The sequence below is a fragment of the Cherax quadricarinatus genome, chromosome 63, assembly GCF_038502225.1.
Source record: "Cherax quadricarinatus isolate ZL_2023a chromosome 63, ASM3850222v1, whole genome shotgun sequence".
Classification (NCBI taxonomy): Eukaryota; Metazoa; Arthropoda; class Malacostraca; order Decapoda; family Parastacidae; genus Cherax; species Cherax quadricarinatus.
Window position 1 is genome coordinate 14,828,926 of NC_091354.1, and position 21,518 is coordinate 14,850,443.

Sequence of the window (21,518 nt, forward strand, 5' to 3'; positions counted from 1 at the left end):
AGTAATGAGTGAACTGTACATGCATTTTATCGCTCTGCGATGCTTAAATGTTATAGAATATTGTGTGGGTGGGTTGGCCTGGCTGGCTACCATACATACTACTTGTCTCACCATAGATTAAGACTACAAATATTTTAAGGTAAGTAATGAGTGTACTATATGTATATTTTACTTTTCATTGTTTTTAATGCCTAGTTCTATTGCTAACTTAATATATGTTAGTGTAAATTTGTTAGCTAGTATTTATATGCATTTATAAATGGAAAAAGGGGTGTTCCACTTTACGGCAATTTCCGCTTTACGGCATTAGCCTGGAACCTAACCTGCCGTATAAGTGAGGCCCTACTGTATATCACTTTGTCTGGATATGTTGGGTTATTCTAGGTAATTCACACTATGTATGATATCTGTACTTATGTGTACCTGTGAGAGACAGAGACAGAGATACAGACATAGATAGATACAGACAAAGAGACAGCCAAAGTAAATAAGTAAGTAAGTCGGCCGGCCGGCTAGCCGGCCAGCCAGTCGGCCTGCCGAATACGTATTACACATTCCAAAACTGTTTCTCTTTACTTAGGGCATAGGATGACACTACCAGTGGTATAAAAAATGAAAGGATGTTGCACAAATGTTGTACATGGGATATTATCGAGGTTTTTGATATTTCCTAGGCCACTTGTGGCCACATCCATCTCAAACCCACTAAACTCAGAGTTAACATCACTTTCCTCTTAAAAGGGGAGTGTTAATACAATGTAACATCAGTGAATCCCTGGTGTTTGCCATGCTATTTGCACTAGCTGGCGCTCAATTGAACTGGTGCTCCCACAAAGTACTGAGTGGGCCCAGATTTTTTTAATACAGCATACTGCATACACTGAGTATTAAGACCCATTCTATACTGACCAGGCATTTCAGGCCAATCATGCAAAATTTGGAGACAGAAAAAATAAAACGTTGATCTATGTTTGGAGCACAAGTGGTACTAACATAGATCTACGTTTGGACAGTTTAAGGATTAATATACAGTAATTAAGTTATCTGAAGATAAGGTAATATATGTAATGATAATTTTAACCCTTTCAGGGTTGGCAGGCCTTCTCCTAGACTTGTTCTCAGGGTCAGAAATTTTTTGAAACAAAAAAAAATTATTTTTTCTTATGAAATGATAGAGAATCTTTTCCCAATCATAATGACTTACGGAATTATGCTCTCATGAATTTAGCGGTCTCAATGATGTTTATGCATCAGCGATTTCGCCCACTTTGAGCCCTATTTTTGGCCAATTCCAATGTACCAGTCGCCAAAAATCATAACTATTTCGCTAGAACTCCATTTTTTCTATTGAATGAGTACAAGAAACCACCCATTTACCGATTTTAACTATCCAATAAAGTGGTCAGAAATTGGCAATTTTGCCAGTTTCACACAAATTTCAAAAGATGCCAATTTCCAAATAGGGTCCAGAATAAACAAGACAGACATTCCTGGCACTAAAATAACATTTTTTCTGTTCATTAGTCACATCCCGTGGCCTCTCTTACATTTCTTTTGCTTTCCACTTTGAATTTTTATTCTCACAAAAAAATAAAAGATTTACTATTATATAGACTCCTGCATTAGTGTAGAAATGGTATAAATATCAGCGCACTTGTGAAAGAATATCAGACTGACCAGTTCATATGTATTGGACACATAGCTTGACTTATTTACTTTTGAACTTTGGCAAAAATCGAACATTTCTGCTAATTTGAGCTCAATTTTGAGGTACTTTTCATTGTGAAACCAATCAAAATCATCTCAATTTCAGTAATATGTTTTCCATTCTATAAAATGAGACCAGAAAAACTAGAATACAACCATAAATAGCATACAAAAATACACTGCAAAATCGCTGTTTAAAAGCAAAAACACGGTGGGAGTTTTTTTCTTTCTCATTATGCATTGTGTGCTGCAGGATTTTTTTATACTGTGCACACTGACCACATAGACCCATTCTTTCATATGCAGGCCTTCCAGCTTTCTCTCGCTAGATTTGAAGGCGCTACAATTTATGCGTACTAGTACAGCACCAACCCTTGCGTGCAAGCCATACTAGTATGGCACCAACCCTGAAAGGGTTATGTAATAAAATTAGATATTAACCTTTTGAATGTTTTGGTCGTATATATACATCTTACGAGCCACCATGTTTGACGTATATATACATATTCATAAATTCTAGCGGCTTCAAATCAAGCAGGAGAAAGCTGGTAGGCCCACATGTGAGAGAATGGGTCTGTGTGGTCAGTATGCACCATATAAAAAAATCCTGAAGCACGCAGTGCATAATGAGAAAAAAAAAAAGACCGTTTTTTAATTAACCCTTAAACTGTCTAAACATAGATATACGTTTTTTTAACATTTGAAAGTATGTAAAAAAAAATGTAATCTTTTTTTTTTTTAAATTTGAAAACGTGTAAAAAAAACTTTTATCTACATTTTTTTTGTTATATTTGAAAGTTTGTAAAAAAAAAAGTAGATCTACTTTTGGAGCACTACGGATTTGAACGTCGATCTGTTTGGACAGTTTAAGGGTTAAAATGCCGACTCTGTGGTCTATTTTCGTATAGTATTTATGGTTGTATTCTCGTTTTCTTGGTCTCATTTGATAGAATGGAAAACATATTATAGAAACAGAGGTGATTTTGAGTGGTTTTACTATAAAAAGAACCTGGAACTGGAGCTCAAAGTAAGGGAAATGCTTGATTTTTGCCGATGTTCAAAAGTAAACAAATGATGTCATTGTCCAATAAATGTCCAACTAGCCATTCTAATATGCAGTCATGAATGGGTTGACATTATTTATACATTACAAATTGCAGTAGTCCGCATAACAGTAAATCTTCTATTTTTTGTTTGAATAAAAATTCATAACAGAAAGCAAGAGTAATATCAGAGGGGCCTGAAGACGTGACTGATGAACAAAGAAAATGTTATTTTAGAGCCAGGAATGTCTGCATTGTTCATTTTGGACCCTATTTTGAAATTGTTATAATTTTTAATTTTTGTGAAATTGGCCAAATTGCAAATTTCTGACCATGTTGTTGGGTATTTGAAATCGGTAAATGGGCACTTTCTTGTACTCATTCGATAGAAAAAAATGGAGTTATAAAGAAATAGCTATGAGTTTGGTCGACTGGAACAATGGAATTAGCTGAAAACAGGGCTCAAAGTGGGCGAAATCGCTGATTCGTAAACATTGCCGAGGTCGCTAACTTTGTGAGAGTGTAATCCCATCAGTTTTCCATTAAATTTCGTTCCTTTGGTGTCATTACAATCAGGAAAAGATTCTCTATCATTTCATAAGAAAAAAATCATTTTTTTTTTTAATTTTTGCGACACCAGGAGACACCTCAGGATTTCGGGTTGCGACAGTCAAGGGGTTAAAACAATAGCGCTAATATGAAGAGAAAATAATATAAAAAATTATTATAAATTTTTAGTTATAATAATTATCAAAGGTAGTGGTGAAGCGGTGGCAATCAGTGCAAAAGTATGAAAGCTAAACACACTAGTGAAAAAGGTCGTCCCTATAAGTTGCACCAGCTGCGGGAAATAGAGTTACACAAGTCCTCTGCACTAAGATTTCATGCTCTTGCTGTGTCAGACAGATTTCAGTACATTACATTAAATAAAAAAAAAAAAAAAATCAAGTTAGAATACAGTGGACCCTCGGCTAACGATATTAATCCGTTCCTGAAAGCTCATCGTTAGCTGAAATTATCGTTAGCTGAATTAATTTTCCCCGTAAGAAATAATGGAAATCAAATTAATCCATTTCTGACACCCCAAAGTATGAAAAAAAAAAAATTTACCACATGAAATATTAATTTTAATACACACAAACTGACACTTACCTTTATTGAAGATCTGGTGATGAATGATGGGATGGGAGGAGGGGAGAGTATGGATGTTGTTAATGTTTAGAAGGGGAATCCCCTTTCATTAGGACTTGAGGTAGCAAGTCCTTTTCCGGGGTTACTTCCCTTCTTCTTTTAATGCCACTAGGACCAGCTTGAGAGTCACTGGACCTCTGTCACACAACATATCTGTTCATAGAGGCCTGTATCTCTCGTTCCTTTGTGACTTTCCTAAAGTGGGTCACAACATTGTCATTGTAATAGTCACCAGCACAGCTTGCAATAGCTGTGTGACGGTGATTTTCATCAAAAAAGGTTTGCACTTCAAGCCACATTGCACACATTTCCTTAATCTCTGAAGTAGGCAACTTCCTCAATTTCTCTATCCCCTCCTCCGAAGCAGTTTCCTCAGTTCTGGCCTCTTGCTGTTGAAGATGATCTTGCAGCTCATCAGTGGTTAGTTCTTCATTGTCCTCCTCCACCAACTCTTCCACATCCTCCCCACAAACCTCCAACCCCAAGGATTTCCCCAATGCCACAACTGGCATACACTTCTCAGGGTTAGCCTCAAATCCTTCAAAATCCCTTTTGTCTACACATTCTGGCCACAGTTTCTTCCAAGCAGAGTTCAAGGTCCTCTTAGTCACTTCCTCCCAAGCCTTACCTATAATGTTTACACAATTGAGGATGCTAAAGTGATCTCTCCAAAACTCTCTTAGAGTCAATTGAGTTTCTGTGGTCACTACAAAGCACCTTTCAAACATAGCTTTTGTGTAGAGTTTTTTGAAGTTTGCAATAACCTGCTGGTCTATGGGCTGCAGGAGAGGAGTGGTATTAGGAGGCAAAAACTTGACCTTAATGAAGCTCATGTCCCCAGAAAGTCGCTCTGCCACATCTGAAGGTTGACCAGGAGCATTGTCTAATACCAGGAGGCACTTAAGGTCCAATTTATTTTCCAGGAGGTAATTTTTCACAGTGGGAGCAAATGCATGGTGTAACCAGTCATAGAAAAGGTCTCAAGTGGCCCATGCCTTACTGTTTGCCCTCCACATCACACACAAATTAGCCTTGAGGACACTGTTTCTCCTGAACACTCTGGGAGTTTCAGAGTGATACACCAATAAAGGCTTCACTTTGCAATCACCACTAGCATTAGCACACATCAAGAGAGTAAGCCTGTCTTTCATAGGCTTATGTCCTGGGAGTGCCTTTTCCTCCTCAGTAATGTAGGTCCTGTTTGATATTTTCTTCCAAAACAGGCCTGTTTTGTCACAATTAAACACTTGTTCAGGTTTCAGTCCTTCACTGTCTATGTACTCCTTGAATTCCTTCACATATTTTTCAGGTAGGGGAGTTTCGGTGAGGGGAAATAAATGGGATTAAATCTGGATTATCTGAGAGGGTTAGAGCTAAGGAAGGGGTAGCAATAATGTTGAAGGATCAGTTATGGAAGGAGAAAAGAGAATATGAATGTGTAAATTCAAGGATTATGTGGATTAAAGTAAAGGTTGGATGTGAAAAGTGGGTCATAATAAGTGTGTATGCACCTGGAGAAGAGAGGAATGTAGAGGAGAGAGAGAGATTTTGGGAGATGTTAAGTGAATGTATAGGAACCTTTGAACCAAGTGAGTAATTGTGGTAGGGGACCTGAATGCTAAAGTACGAGAAACTTTTAGAGAGGGTGTGGTAGGTAAGTTTGGGGTGCCAGGTGTAAATGATAATGGAAGCCCTTTGATTGAACTTTGTATAGAAAGGGGTTTAGTTATAGGTAATACATATTTTAAGAAAAAGAGGATAAATAAGTATACAAGATATGATGTAGGGCAAAATGACAGTAGATTGTTGGATTATGCATTATTAGATGAAAGACTGTTGAGTAGACTTCAGGATGTACATGTTTATAGAGGGGCCACAGATATATCAGATCACTTTTTAGTTGTAGCTACACTGAGAGTAAAGGGTAGATGGGATACAAGGAGAATAGAAGCATCAGGGAAGAGAGAGGTGCAGGTTTATAAACTAAAAGAGGAGGCAGTTAGGGTAAGATATAAACAGCTTTTGGAGGATAGATGGGCTAATTAGAGCATAGGCAATGGGGTCGAAGAGGTATGGGGTAGGTTTAAAAATGTAGTGTTAGAGTGTTCAGCAGAAGTTTGTGGTTACAGGAAAGTGGGTGCGGGAGGGAAGAGGAGCGATTGGTGGAATGATGATGTAAAGAGAGTAGTAAGGGAGAAAAAGTTAGCATATGAGAAGTTTTTACAAAGTAGAAGTGATGCAAGGAGGAAAGAGTATATGGAGAAAAAGAGAGAGGTTAAGAGAGTGGTGAAGCAATGTAAAGGGAGAGCAAATGAGAGAATGGGTGAGATGTTATCAACAAATTTTGTTGAAAATAAGAAAAAGTTTTGGAGTGAGATTAACAAGTTGAGGAAGCCTAGAGAACAAATGGATTTGTCAGTTAAAAATAGGAGAGGAGAGTTATTAAATGGAGAGTTAGAGGTATTGGGAAGATGGAGGGAATATTTTTGAGGAATTGTTAAATGTTGATGAAGATAGGGAAGCTGTGATTTTGTGTATAGGGCAAGGAGGAATAACATCTTGTAGGAGTGAGGAAGAGTCAGTTGTGAGTGTGGGGGAAGTTCGTGAGGCAGTAGGTAAAATGAAAGGGGGTAAGGCAGCTGGAATTGATGGGATAAAGATAGAAATGTTAAAAGCAGGTGGGGATATAGTTTTGGAGTGGTTGGAGCTATTATTTAATAAATGTATGGAAGAGGGTAAGGTACCTAGGGATTGGCAAAGAGCATGCATAGTTCCATTGTATAAAGGCAAAGGGGAAAAAAGAGAGTGCAAAAATTATAGGGGGATAAGTCTGTTGAGTATATCTGGTAAAGTGTATGGTAGAGTTATTATTGAAAGAATTAAGAGTAAGACGGAGAATAGGATAGCAGATGAACAAGGAGGCTTTAGGAAATGTAGGGGGTGTGTGGACCAGGTGTTTACAGTGAAACATATAAGTGAACAGTATTTAGATAAGGCTAAAGAGGTTTTTGTGGCATTTATGGATTTGGAAAAGGCGTATGACAGGGTGGATAGGGGGACAATGTGGCAGATGTTGCAGGTGTATGGTATAGGAGGTAGGTTACTGAAAGCAGTGAGAGTTTTTACGAGGATAGTGAGGCTCAAGTTAGAGTATGTAGGAAAGAGGGAGATTTCCCAGTAAAAGTAGGCCTTAGACAAGGATGTGTGATGTCACCGTGGTTGTTTAATATATTTATAGATGGGGTTATAAGAGAAGTAAATGCGAGGGTTTTGGCAAGAGGCGTGGAGTTAAAAGTTAATCACACATAAAGTGGGAGTTGTCACAGTTGCTCTTTGCTGATGACACTGTGCTCTTGGGAGATTCTGAAGAGAAGTTGCAGAGGTTGGTGGATGAATTTGGTAGGGTATGTAAAAGAAGAAAATTAAAAGTGAATACAGGAAAGAGTAAGGTTATGAGGATAACAAAAAGATTAGGTGATGAAAGATTGTATATCAGATTGGAGGGAGAGAGTATGGAGGAGGTGAATGTGTTCAGATATTTGGGAGTGGACGTGTCAGCGGATGGGTCTATGAAAGATGAGGTGAATCACAGAATTGATGAGGGAAAAAGGGTGAGCAGTGAACTTAAGAGTCTGTAGAGACAAAGAACTTTGTCCTTAGAGGCAAAGAGAGGAATGTATGAGAGTATAGTTTTACCAATGTTCTTATATGGGTGTGAAGCATGGGTGATGAATGTTGCAGCGAGGAGAAGGCTGGAGGCAGTGGAGATGTCATGTCTGAGGGCAATGTGTGGCGTGAATATAATGCAGAGAATTCGTAGTTTGGAAGTTAGGAGGAGGTGCAGGATTGCCAAAACTGTTGTCCAGAGGGCTGAGGAAGGGTTGTTGAGGTGGTTCAGACATGTAGAGAGAATGAAGCGAAACAGAATGACTTCAAGAGTGTATCAGTCTATAGTAGAAGGAAGGCGGGGTAGGGGGTCGTCCTAGGAAAACTTGGAGAGAGGGGATAAAGGAGGTTTTGTTTGCGAAGGGCTTGGTCTTCCAGCGGGCATGCGTGAGCGTGTTTGATAGGAGTGAATAGAGACAAATGGTTTTTAATACTTGACGTGCTGTTGGAGTGTGAGCAAAGTAACATTTATCAAGTGATTCATGGAAACCGGCAGGCTGGACTTGAGTCCTTGAGATGGGAAGTACAGTGCCTGAACTCTGAAGGAGGGGTGTTAATGTTGCAGTTTAACACAGTGATGGAGTGGTAAGACAGGGAAGTGTCCTTGGCCCTCTTCTCTTTCTCCTATACATAAATGACCTACCAAATGCTTCTCAATTACTCAAACCCACACTATTTGCTGATGACACAACATACGTCTTCTCCCACCCGAGCCCAGTCACGCTAGCCAATACTGTAAATACCGAATTACAGAAAATATCTACCTGGATGAGTACTAACAAACTTACACTAAACATTGACAAAACCTACTTCATTCAGTTTGGTAACAGAGCTACAGATGTCCCTCTTAACATAATGATAAACGGATCACCTATCACAAAGCTAACAGAGGGAAAATTCTTAGGAATCCACCTTGATAATAGACTCAAATTTCATACACATATACAACAAATTTCTAAGAAAATTTCCAAGACTGTAGGCATACTATCGAAGATACGGTACTATGCTCCACAGTCAGCCCTCCTGGCCCTATATCACTCTCTTATTTACCCCTATCTCACCTATGGAATTTGTGCATGGGGCTCAACAACAAGTAACCATCTCAGACCACTAATTACCCAACAAAAGGCTGCAGTTAGAATGATAACAAATTCTCACTACAGGCAGCACACTCCACCAATATTCAATACACTCAACCTACTCACCATACAAAACATCCATACTTATTACTGCACCTATTACATACATAGAACACTCAACTCTGATATTAACCCTCCCCTCAAACATCTCCTTGCCAACCTCAACAGAACACATGACCATAACACAAGGCACAGATCACTCTTTGATATTCCTCGTGTCCATCTCACGCTATGCAAAAACTCAATGCACATAAAAGGCCCTAAAATCTGGAATTCATTACCTGTAAATATAAAAGAAACACTACCTGTTTATAAATTCAAGTCTCTTCTCAAAGATCACTTACTCACCCAAAACCAAATAAATACTGAATAACTGAACCTTATAAATTGTATATCTTAAATGTTTCTCACAATTATATCACATAAATGTTAAACCTAAAACCCAATCTAACTTTATTATTTTTTAAATTCACTACCTAACAGAATACTCCATTCTACTGAATTTACAACAATGCATGCAACCATATGACCTGTCTTTGTAATACTCACTTGTGCTTTATAGTAATCAGTTTACATTAATGTTTTTCACTGATTTCATCATTGCTTAGTTAATCTTAAGTTAATTTTAAGCCAGCCCGTAATGCTATGCATAGTATAAGTGGCTTTGGCATGCTGCTCTTATCTGTATTTTTTTTTTTGTACCTCTGTAAGTGTGCTCAAATTATAAATAAATAAATAAATAAATAAATAAAATAAAGTGATGGAGTGAATGATGGTGAAAGTTTTTCTTTTTCGGGCCACCCTGCCTTGGTGGGAATCGGCCAGTGTGCTAATAAAAAAAAATAATTTTTCAGCCGCTTCTCGGTCCGAACTGGCAGCCTCACCATGCCTTATCACACTATGTATGCCACTACGATTCTTAAATCTCTCAAACCAACCTTTGCTGGCCTTAAATTCACTCACATCACCACTAGTTGCAGGCATTTTTCTAATTAAATACTCATGCAACTTCCTAGCCTTTTCACATATGATCGCTTGAGAGATGCTATCTCCTGCTATCTGTTTTTAATTTATCCACACCATAACAGTCTCTCAATATCTTCTATCACTTGCGATCTCTTATTCGAAAACAAAGTTGCACCTTTGGTAGTAGCGATGGTTGATTGGGGTTTCGTATACATTTTGGCCAGCTCGGAGACACGCGCTCCACTTTCGTACTTAGCAATTATCTCTTTCTTCATATTCATAGTAATTCTCACCCTTTTTGCTGTAGGGTTGGCACTAGAAGCTTTCTTGGGGCCCATGGTGACTTATTTTGCAGGTAAAATCACTAAAAACGCTGTAATAATATGAAAAGTTCCGATTGTATGCTTGGATGCGACCGCGGTGGCTGGCTTGTAAACACTGGCACCCACAGGACAAGTGAGTCGTGCTCAGGCCACACGTGGATGCGTCTCGAACGAATCGCGTTGGGTGAGTTTTTTAGCGTTAGCCGAGGCAAAATTTTTGCGCTAAAATATATCGCTAGCTGGATTTAACGTTAGGTGATGCCATCGTTAGGTGATGCCATCGTTAGCTGAGGGTCCACTGTATTTGAATGCTAAGTTGAACATAATTTAGCTATCTTAAGATAAACTTATCAAATGAAATGATCAATTCATGCACATAACAACACTGTTTATGAAGCCAGCAATGCTAACATAAAGAGACAGTAACACCAAACAGTATCAACAATTTTAGTTAAAAAAAAAAAACTGCAGCAGAGAAATACAATAAAGATGAAGTGCGTGCGTATGAATGGTGGTTGGAATCTGGATAATCGGGTTGTAAGAGTAATATCTTACATTTATATATGATCTACATCCATTTGTGGAGGTGTTTTATAGCAATATTTTTGAAATACTATACATAATTGGCAGAGAGGGAGCCTTTAGAATCTTCTTGCAAAATTCCATATTTTTGGACTTTTTATCTGAAGGGAGTTTCTACTCCATGAAAATACTGGGGTTAGACTGTATGTACAGTAGACTGTTATATTACACGATAGTTGCATTCCTGAAAACGCCGTGTTAGGTAAATCCATGTTAGATAAACTGAAGAACTTATGGGAAAAATAGGGTTACATTCCTGGGAGCCCCAAAAAAGCCAAACAACTTTTTTTTAGACCTCCAGATCTTACAAAAATAAAAGTGAATATGTAATTGTAGTTCATTGTCGTGATGTATTATGTTGTTTTTACTGCTTAAGACTACAAATGCAACAGAAATAATAGTATTTCTTACCTCAAATTGTGGGTGCTGGTGTTTGTCGATGACTGTGAAGAGAGTGGAGAGTTATGCTGTGGCCCTACTGGACTGAGGTGGATGGTAGAGGTTCTGGTACTGAAGTTGATGGTTGTACTGGAGTGTGCATAAATTCTGTAATGGATTTCTGCTCTATTTTACCCTGCAGCACATTATAGAGCTGATGGTAAAGCATCAGCTGCTCTAGACACCATTTCAGACCACTGTCAGGGTCCTCTTCAATGAAAAAGTCTAAGTCAGTAAAGTCAGTAAGTCAAGTCAGTCAAGTAAGTCAGTCAGTAAAGTCAGTCAGTAAAGTCAGTCAGTAAGTCAGTAAGTCAGTCACTCAACTCAGTAAATTAGTCAGTAGTGTAAGCCAGTCAAGTCAATAAGTCAGTGTCAGTAAGTCAGTCTAGTAAAGTCAATCAAGTCAGTCAAGTAAGTCAGTCAAGTCAGTAAGACAGTCAAGTCAGTCAGGAAAGTTAGTAAGTCAGTCAAGTAAATCTGTCACATCAGTCAGTTATTCATCACACAAACTCATACATTTATCTCATTCTTTTTAATTGTATAAACTGACACTTCATTATGGCCACAGGCTATCTCTTGTCTAATATCTCTATTTTCTTCATTAACTCTATGACTTAAATGCTTATACCTCTTCTTGCCACTTTCAGCAACACTGGTATGCCTACTGGGTACCATGATTGCTTGGCAGATACAAGATATGGCAATTAAAAGGCCAAAACACAATTTACAACCACAGCTAGCTCCTAGGGAGCATTCATACTGGACATGTATTCATGAAGGCTGGGATGGGCGTAGTGGGTGTGTCAGGGATGGTGGGAGGTCTCCCCTGCTGACCCACAACAAGGCGGCAGCTTGAGCTGGGGAAATTTTTTCCGCGCCCGCAAACAGAACCGTGTAAAGTTAATTTTACGAAGTACAGTGTATTGTATAAAATTGTACCGCAATTCTTCAATAGTGCAATAACCAAATCATGGTAAATAAATCTGTATAATATAATGATCTACTGTACATGCAATCCTTAAAATTATTAGATAATGCAAAATTACCTTCACATACATACCTAGATATACAACCATGGTCAGGAAGACAATGAGACCAAACCAATAGTTGAAAGCTGCTGTGAAGTAGATGACAGCAACAATAATATCTATCACCGTTGGCAGGATGCTGTAAATTTACGTTAAACACATGATTAAATATCAAACTGTGCACAGCTTAAAAATTTATCAAAGAATAATAAGTACACATTTTGACTAAAAATGTATTTTGGTATAGTGAGCTCCACCTGGAGGATGTTGCATCATTCATACCAATACTGCACATATCTCATTGAGCCCCAGTAAGGCTCACCATGATCTTTACATACAGGTTATGAAACAGGTTGGGGTTGAACCCATGCCAAGTGAGTCTTAACCCTTAAACGGTCCAAACGTATATATACGTTCACGCGCGTAGCGCCCCAAACGTATATATACGTTTTCTTTGTCATTCATTCAACATTGCCACAATAAGCCTGAGTCACCTAGACATGAGAGAATGGGTGTGCGCACTCACTGTGTGCCATATTAAAATAATTGGGGATGTCTGGGCACAATATGCTCTTTTTTCCTTTTAAAAGAAAAGATTTTTTTTCCTCAAAAAATTTGGGGCGCTAAGTGAGTGAACGTATATATACGTTTGGACCGTTTAAGGGTTAAAACTCACAGGCCAGTGTGTTAACCTCTGGGCCAGCTGGCTCTAATATTAAAGATTCATCTACTACTACTACTACTACTACTTTTGTAGCAAAACGTTGCCACAAAAAGTGTCACATTAGTTGCACTTGTGTCCTTCACGTAACATGTTGTCGGTAATTCTACCAACATTAATACAAGATTCATCCAACTGAATCTTATTAGAGCCAGCTGGCCAAGTGGTTAACAAACTGGCCTGTGAATTTTCAGACTCACTTGCAATGAATTCAAACCCCACCTCTTCTATAATTTGTTTGCAATTGTATTATGACTTTTATGGTTTTTTACATAAAGTATAGGGCCCTCTTTGCCATCACTCTCATGTAGATGCTTACTTCCTGGGGAATGTATGAGACTAATAAACAATAACTTCCTTAATATATGCTAAGCTGCACACCATTATTTACTTTGCCAGCAAAATCACATTTTATTACAGTAACAGTTTTACAAGAATAAAAGGTAGGTTGGTAGACAGCAACTGCCCAGGGAGGTACTACCATCCTGCCAAGTGAGTGTAAAATGAAAACCTGTAATTGTTTTCCATGATGGTAGGACTGCAGGTGTTTTTTTTTTTTAGTCTCATAAACATGCAAGATTTCAGGTATATCTTGCTACTTCTACTTACTCTTAGGTCACACTACACAGGCATGTACTACAAGCGTATATATACACACCCCTCTGGGTTTTCTTCTATTTTTCTTACTAGTTCTTGTCCTTGTTTATTTCCTCTTATCTTCATGGAGAAGTGGAACAGAATTCTTCCTCTGTAAGCCATGCATGTTGTAAGTGGCAACTAAAATGCCAGGAGCAAGAGGCTAGTAACCCCTTCTCCTGTATATACTACTAAAGTTAAAAAGAGAAACTTTCGTTTTTCTTTTTGGGGCCACCCTGCTTCGGTGGGATACAGCTGGTTTGTTGAAAGAAGAAGTTCTTGTTCTTATCACACTTTCTTTCATATCCATGGGGAAGAAGAATAAGAATCCTTCCTCTGTAGGCCATGTGTGTTGTAAAAGTCAACTACAATGCCAGAAGCAATGGGCTAGTAACCCCTTTTCCATATAGCTTACTAAAAAGAAAAAGAAGAAAACCGCCAGAGTGGGATGTCCGAATGTGCGTGGATGTAGTGCAAATGATAAGAAAGGGATGATTGTAGATGTTATGAATGAAAAGAAGCTGGATGTCCTGGCTCTAAGTGAAACAAAGCTGAATGGGGTAGGAGAGTTCCAGTGTGGAGAAATAAATGGGATTAGGTCAGGGGTTTCTAATAGTTAGAGCTGAGGAAGAAGTAGCAATAATGTTGAAGGATAAGTTATGGCAGGAAAAGAGGGAATATAAACGTATAAATTCAAGGATTATGTGGAGTAAAATAAGGGTTGGATGTGAAAAGTTGGTTATAGTGAGTGTTTATGCACCTAGAGAGAGGAGGAGGAGCCAGTCTATCAGCATCATGTCGGCCAACATTAGAGGTTTCATTACTAATGTTGGAGAGCTTGGTTTAGAAAGACACGTAAGCAAACACTATAACATATTTATTAGAAAACGTTTCGGTCCTGGGACCTTGATCACTTCTAACATACAGAGGTAGAAAGACTGTATGTTAGAAGTGATCAAGGTCCCAGGACCGAAACGCTTTCTAATAAATATGTTATAGTGTTTGCTTATGTGTCTTTCTAAACCAACTTGTCGGTATTTATTACCAAGGTTTATACCATCTTGTTGGAGAGCTTACACACAGTTTTGTGAACACTCGACGTCCCGACATGATAGCTGTTGTTGAAACATTTTTGGATGACAGGACTCCAGAAAATTTTGCAAGAATTGCTGGCTACACCTCATGGATGAGAAGAGACAGGCAAGGACAAGGAGGAGGTGTTGCTGTGTGCTTCTCTAAAAGTGTTCATGCCCAGCACATTGATGTTGCCACCCCTACACATCTTGAAATGATGTTCTTCAAGCTCTGCATAAACACTAGTACCTCTGTACTAGCATGTGCAATGTACATTATTATTATAATCAAAAAGAAGCGCTAAGCCACAAGGACTATACAGCTGTGCAATGTACAGACCTCAGTGGCAACATGCAGATCCTATCAACTTCCTAATGGAAAATATTGACTCCCTTCTGCTACAACACAACTGTCAACATATCATAATTGTTGGTGACCTCAACCGCACCTTATACAGAGGGGCTTTGATGACCTTCTTGCAGTGTTTGACATGAGAAACTTTGTTGATTTCCCTACTCACATCTCTGGCTCCTCCCTTGACCCAGAAGTGAGTGATCTGGCAGAAGGCATAGTCACTTGTCAACCCCTCAGCTATGTTGGATCGTCTGACCACAAGGCTGTTTTTATGACACTTAAGATCCCAAAAGAATGAGGTGAGGAGTCCACACGCACAACCTGGCTATGGGAAAGAGGTAATTGGCCAGCCCTTCACTCTGAGCTCGCCACCACCGATTGGAATGCTCTTCTCCAAGGGGATGTTGACAACCAAGTGAAAGCCTTCACTGGACACATCCTTAATCTACAACAAGAACACATTCCTCACCGGCAATATGTGACGAAGCCTATGGATCAGCCTTGGTTTGGCTTTCGTTGTAGAGAGGCTGCTACTGCTAAGTACATAGCATGGCGAAGGTATAAGAGACATCCTACCACCTATAACAGGAACTTGCACAGGCAAGCCTGTAGACATATGGGTGATGTTCAAAAGTGGGCCATTGCTAAATGGGAGGTGGACACTAAAAGAAAGCTAGCATCAGGTAGGGTAGGCTCCAAAACCTGGTGGTCCCTGGTCAAGGACAGACAAGGTTATCTGCCTGATGAACTCATTCCACCTCTAAATCGACAGGATGGGACCACCTCTACTAGTAGTCAAGAGAAGGCGGACCTCTTTCCTGAACACTTTGCTACCAAAATGCAAGTTCCTGATCCAGCAAGGGACCCTCCTTGGCTAGCTGCAAGAACTGTCAAAACTGTCAGTGGTGACAATAAGGCAGGAGGAGGTGCATTTCCTTCTTAAATCGCTTGACCAAGAAAAGGATGTGGGCCCAGACAAGTTGAGCCCAAGATTGCTGAGAAGATGTGCAGACCAGCTAGCAGCACCTCTAACTCGCATCTTTCAGCACTGCCTAGTACAGTGTAAATGGCCCTCTCTATGGAAAGAGGCAAATGTAGTCCCTGTTCACAAAAAGAAGAGCAGAGCAGAAATCAGCAACTACAGACCAGTGTCACTCCTGTCAATCACTGGTAAGATCTTTGAGACAATAATCTCAAGACAAATGACAGAGTTTTTTGACTATCACTCACTACTTTGTGATCATCAATATGGCTTCAGAAAAGGTTACTCTGCTGCTGATCTGTTGTTAAACCTCTCCACTAAGTGGCACCAGTCACTGGATGAATCCAAAGTCAGCTGTGTGGTAGCACTGGACATTACTGGAGCTTTCGACCGGATGTGGCACCAGGGCCTCTTAGCAAAACTTCAAGCACTGGGAATTGCAGGCTCTACGCTATGTCTCCTCAGTGATTACCTTCAGGGTAGATCTCTAAGTGTAGTTCTCAATGGAACGGAATCAGCAAGACATCCTATTGGGGCAAGTGTTCCACAAGGAAGCGTGCTGGGACCATTGTTATGGAATGTCTACTTCAACGACCTTCTTCATCTCATCCCAGACTCACATGCATATGCAGACGACTGCACACTGACATTCACTTATCCAAGAGAAGAAATGCCAGCTGCTCTAAGCTACATCAATCACCAGCTGAGAGCTATATCAGCTTGGGGAAATAGATGGCAAGTAACATTTGCACCTGAGAAAATGCAAATGATGATCGTCTCTAGGCACCATGATGGTAATGCTGGTGCAGTAGTAAGGATGAATGGGAGGGTGTTGGCACCTGGAGAAGAAGTTGATATCCTTGGGGTGAAATTTGACTCCAAACTAACCATGAAGAACCATGTTGTAAATCTTGCAAACAAGGCAGCCAGGAAGCTTACAGCACTTCGCCGTATCTCGCATCTACTTGACAGTAGGGGTTGCAAGATTCTGTACGAGGCACAAGTACGCTCGCACCTTGAGTATGCTCCACTTTCTTGGTTTGCCTGCCCCCCTGTCATCTGCGGCTGCTTTACAGAGTGGAGAACAGAGCAAGACGTCTCATCTCTCGCCTGGACCCATCCTGGATAGATCTGTCATTTCAGCAGAGCCTTCAACACAGGAGGGATGTGGGTGGCCTTACTGTTATGTAAAAGGCCAATATTGTCAAAATACCACGCTTGGATCCACTTCAAGGACAGCGTGAAACAAGCTTTTATGCCACAAGATGGGCAGAAAGCAGCAACTTCACTTTGGCTGTACCCTTCTCCAGAACAGCATAATGATGTCAACGAGATAAAGTCAGTTGATCAAATGAAAATGCTGGCCCACAGATGGCTCCAACTTCATCCTGTTCCTTACTTGTATGTCTCATAACAATAAAAATGCTTTCAAATGAGCTGATGTAGGTAACAGCTCTTAGCTTGCCAATAAAGCTAGGAATCCTTAACCTGTAAATAGCTTGTCAATAAAGCTAGGGATCCTTAACCTTGTCAAACCCTGTGTAAAAAAAAAAAAAAAAGAGAGATTGATTGATTTTGAGAAATGTTGAGTGAGTGCATAGAGAATTTTGAACCAAGTGAGAGAGTACTTGTGGTTGGAGATCTCAATGCTAAAGTGGGTAAAAATGTTGTGGAGAGAGAAGTAGGTAAATTTGGGGTTCCAGAGGTAAATGAAAATGGGAAGCCTTTAATTGAACCATGTGTAGAAAGAGGTTTGATAATAAATAATACATATTTTATGAGAAAGGGGATAAGTATATAAGATATGACAAGGCACGTAATGAAAGTAGTTTGTTAGATTATGTATTGGTGGATAAAAGGTTGATGGGTAGACTTCAGGATGTACATGTTTATAGAGGGGCAATGGATATATCGGACCATTATTTAGTTGTAGCTACAATTAGAGTAAGAGGTAGATGGTACAAAAGGAAAATGACAACAGCAAGTAAGAGGTGAAAGTTTATAAACTAATGGAGGAGGAAGTTAGGGTGAGATATAAGCAACTATTGGCAGACAGGTGAGCTAGTGCAAGTATGGGTTACAGGGGAGTTGAAAATGGATGGGGCAGCTTTAAAAATGCAGTATTAGAATGTGGGACAGAAGTTTGTGGCTATAGGAGGGTGGGCAAAGGAGGAGAGAGGAGTGACTGGTGGAATGATGAAGTAAAGGGTGCAATAAAAGAGAAAAAGGTAGCTTATGAGAGGTTTTCAAAAAGCAGAAGTGATATAAGAAGGGCAGAGTATATGGAGAGTAAAAGAAAAGTGAAGAGATAGGTGAGAGATTGGAAAAGGAACGAAAATTATAGAGTGGGAGAAGAACTGTCAAGATATTTTGCTGAGAATAAGAAAAAAATTTGGAGTGAGATAAACAGGTTAAGAATGGTTAGGGAATGAATGGATTTGTCAGTTAAAAACAGAGTAGGGGAGTTAGTAGATGGGGAGCTGGAAGTATTGGGTAGATGGTGGGAATATTTTGAGGAACTTTTAAATGTCAATGAAAAAAGGGGGCAGTAATTTTCATGCACTGGCCAGGGAGGTATAACATCTTTTAGGAGTAAAGAAGAGCAGGATGACAGAGTGGATACAGGAGCAATGTGGCAGATGTTGAAAGTATATGGAATAAGTAGTAAGTACTAAATGCTGTAAAGAGTTTTTATGAGGATAGTGAGGCTCAGGTTAGAGTGTGAAGGAGAGAGGGAGATTACTTCCCAATAAAAGTATGTCTTTGACAGGACTGTGTAATGTCACCATGCTTGCTTAACATATTTATAGATGAGGTTATAAAAGAAGTAAATGCTGGGGTGTGGGAAGAGGGGTGGGATTAAATTATGGGGAATCAAATACAAAATGGGAGTTGACACAGTTACTTTTTGCTGATGATAATGAGCAAAGGTTAGTGGACAAGTTGGGGAGGGTGTGTAAATGAAGAAAGTTGAAAGTGAACATAGATAAGAGTAAGGTGGTGAAGGTATCAAATGATTTAGATAAAGAAAAATTGGATATCACATTGGAAGAAGGGAGTATGGAAGAAGTGAATATTTTCAGATATTTGGGAGTTTATTTGTCAGCAGATAGGTTTATGAAGGATGAGGTTAACCATTGAATTGATGAAGGAAAAAAGGTGAGTGGTGCATTGCAGTATCTGTGGAGACAAAAAAAACATTATCCATGGAGGCAAAGAAGGGAATGTATGAGAGTATAGTGGTACCAACACTCTTATATGGGTGTGAAGTTTGGGTTGTGAATGTTATAGTGAGGCGGCAGCTGGAGGCAGTGGAGATGTCCTGCCTAAGGGCAATGTGTGGTGTAAATATTATGCAGAGAGTTCGTAATGTGGAAATTAGGAGGAAGTGTAGAGTTACTAAAAGTATTAGTCAAAGGGCTGAAGAAGGGTTGTTGAGGTGGTTTGGTCGTTTAGAGAGAATGGATCAAAGTAGAATGAGGAAGACAGGGTAGGGGTTGTCCTTGAAAAGGTTGGAGGGAGGGCATAAAGGAGGTTTTGTGGGGGAGGGGCTTGGACTTCCAGCAAGCGTGCATGAGCGTGTTTGATAGGAGTGAATGGAGACAAATGGTATTTGGGACCTGACGCGCTGTTGAAGTGTGAGCAGGGTAATATTTTGTGAATTGATTTAGGGAAACCGGTTAGCTGGACTTGAGTCCTGGAAATGGGAAGTACAATGCCTGCACTTTAAAGGAGGGTTTTGGGATATTGGCAGTTTGGAGGGACATCTAAGCCATCGTATCTGAGTGCCTCTGCAAAGACAGAGATTATGTATGAGTGATGGTGAAAGTATTGAATGATGAAAGTTTTTCTTAGTTTCTTTTAGGGTTTTTCATTCTTTTTGGGTCACCCTGCCTCAGTGGGAAATGGCTGACATGTTAATAAAAAAAAGGGATTCACTATGGATACACTCTTAAAACACAGGCAAATTAAAAAACTGACAAAATATTAAGAGGCAAATTTTCTGTCTTAAATGACATTAGATGCTTAGATATGCTTTTATTAGGGACAATAATCATAAGAGATGAAGTCTGATATCCACTGTTTATAGTTTATTTAATGCAGGAATAAATGGAATACTTGGAGTATTCCTGCAAGATACTACAAAATCTATTCTTATGCCTTCTAAGATAAGAAATGAACTACAAAATATCAGGAATGATTTGGAAGATCAATGACCATCAAATGTGTGACACACGGTACAGTATGATATAATATGCACTATTTTTAGAACTTGTCATGTACTGTACATGCAATAAACTACTAAATTATCAACTCACTTAAAAACAATGTAAGACAGGAGTGTGTTGATAGAATTGGTGCCACGGTCCATCACACGCAGAACTTCCCCAGTTTTTCGTCCTAAATGCCATCGTAGGGACAAGTTATGCAGGTGTGAGAAGAGTTGAACCTAATGATAGAGATTAATTTTGTACAAGAAAAAATATAAAACAACTGTTCTAGATATGTCCCAATACATTAATTCATGAAAAAAAGACTAAGTAAAAAGTAAGAGAAACAGTATGCAAAAATAACATAGCAACATATGAATCAATAGTTGACATACCTGAACCTCTCTGCTGGTATACTGTTGCACTGATATCCATAAGAAAGTACGAAGATTATTTAAGAAACCCATCCCTCCTGTACCTCCTCCTTGCAGGAACTTCAAGGCAATATAGAAAAGAACATAGTCCCAGCAGAAAAAGGGTGTTCCTCCACTGCCACCTAACCCATCAACTGAAAAAAAAAAATTAAATACCATGACTCATGAGAGTATAGGACAGTGTATTGATTCCATAATTACTTATAATTTATCTGTTAACTATAAGGACTAGATCTTTACCATGATAATAAATATAGATACAGTGAACCCTCGGTTATCGGCCATAATCCGTTCCAGAAGGTCAGCCTAAAACCGAAATGGCGGAAAACTCAAATAATATTTCCCATAAGAATTAATGTAAATACAATTAATCCGTTCCAGACACCCAAAAATATTAACAAAAATACATTTACATACACAAAACAATGAGAACTAAATAAAATAACTAATAAATGAATGAACACTTAAATTACTTTTACCTTCACTGAAGAGTCTTGCTGGTGCATGGAGACAGGACAAAATGCTTAAATCAGGGATAATCACAGACAGCACTACAGACCACTACCCTACCTTCCTCTTAACAAACATTAGTAAACCACCACTTGAATACAACAAAGTTTCATTTAGACTCCATGACGAGGTCTCAATAAGGAATTTCACAGCAGACCTAGAGACTGTTGACTGGCCTACAGAATTCTCCAAGGCCAATGGTATTGAAGATTGGACAGACATTTTTCTTAACAAATTACTTAGACTATACAACAAACATTGTCCTATAAAAACAAAACAGATCACGAATAAATGGCTCGGTTGCCCATGGCTAACCAGCACCATTCTGAAATCTATTGATAAGAAACACCAATATGAAAAGTAATATAGACAGGGCTTAATACACAAAGACTTTCTTAAACACTATTCATCAGATCTCACCAAATTAATAAAGAAAGCCAAACAACTGCACTACTCCAGCAGATTCACTGACACAAGAGGAGATATATAAATTACCTGGAAAACACTCTCTCA

The 21,518-nt window shown here is 39.1% G+C and overlaps 1 protein-coding gene across 4 annotated transcripts in view; it reads right to left on the reverse strand.

Moving 5' to 3' along the window:
* Hmt-1 (ABC transporter ATP-binding protein/permease Hmt-1) overlaps positions 1-21,518 on the reverse strand; it is a 284,462-nt gene that overhangs the window by 108,472 nt on the left and 154,472 nt on the right. For all 4 annotated transcript variants that reach the window (XR_011393767.1, XM_070098648.1, XM_070098647.1 and 1 more), the window contains 3 exons: positions 20,457-20,629; positions 20,170-20,300; positions 12,116-12,222 (listed from right to left, as the gene is read on the reverse strand). Coding sequence is in view for 3 of the 4 variants with exons in the window: in XM_070098648.1 (XP_069954749.1) it covers positions 12,116-12,222; positions 20,170-20,300; positions 20,457-20,629 (411 nt within the window). In the remaining variant the exon portion in view is untranslated. The remainder of the gene's footprint in view (positions 1-12,115; positions 12,223-20,169; positions 20,301-20,456; positions 20,630-21,518) is intronic.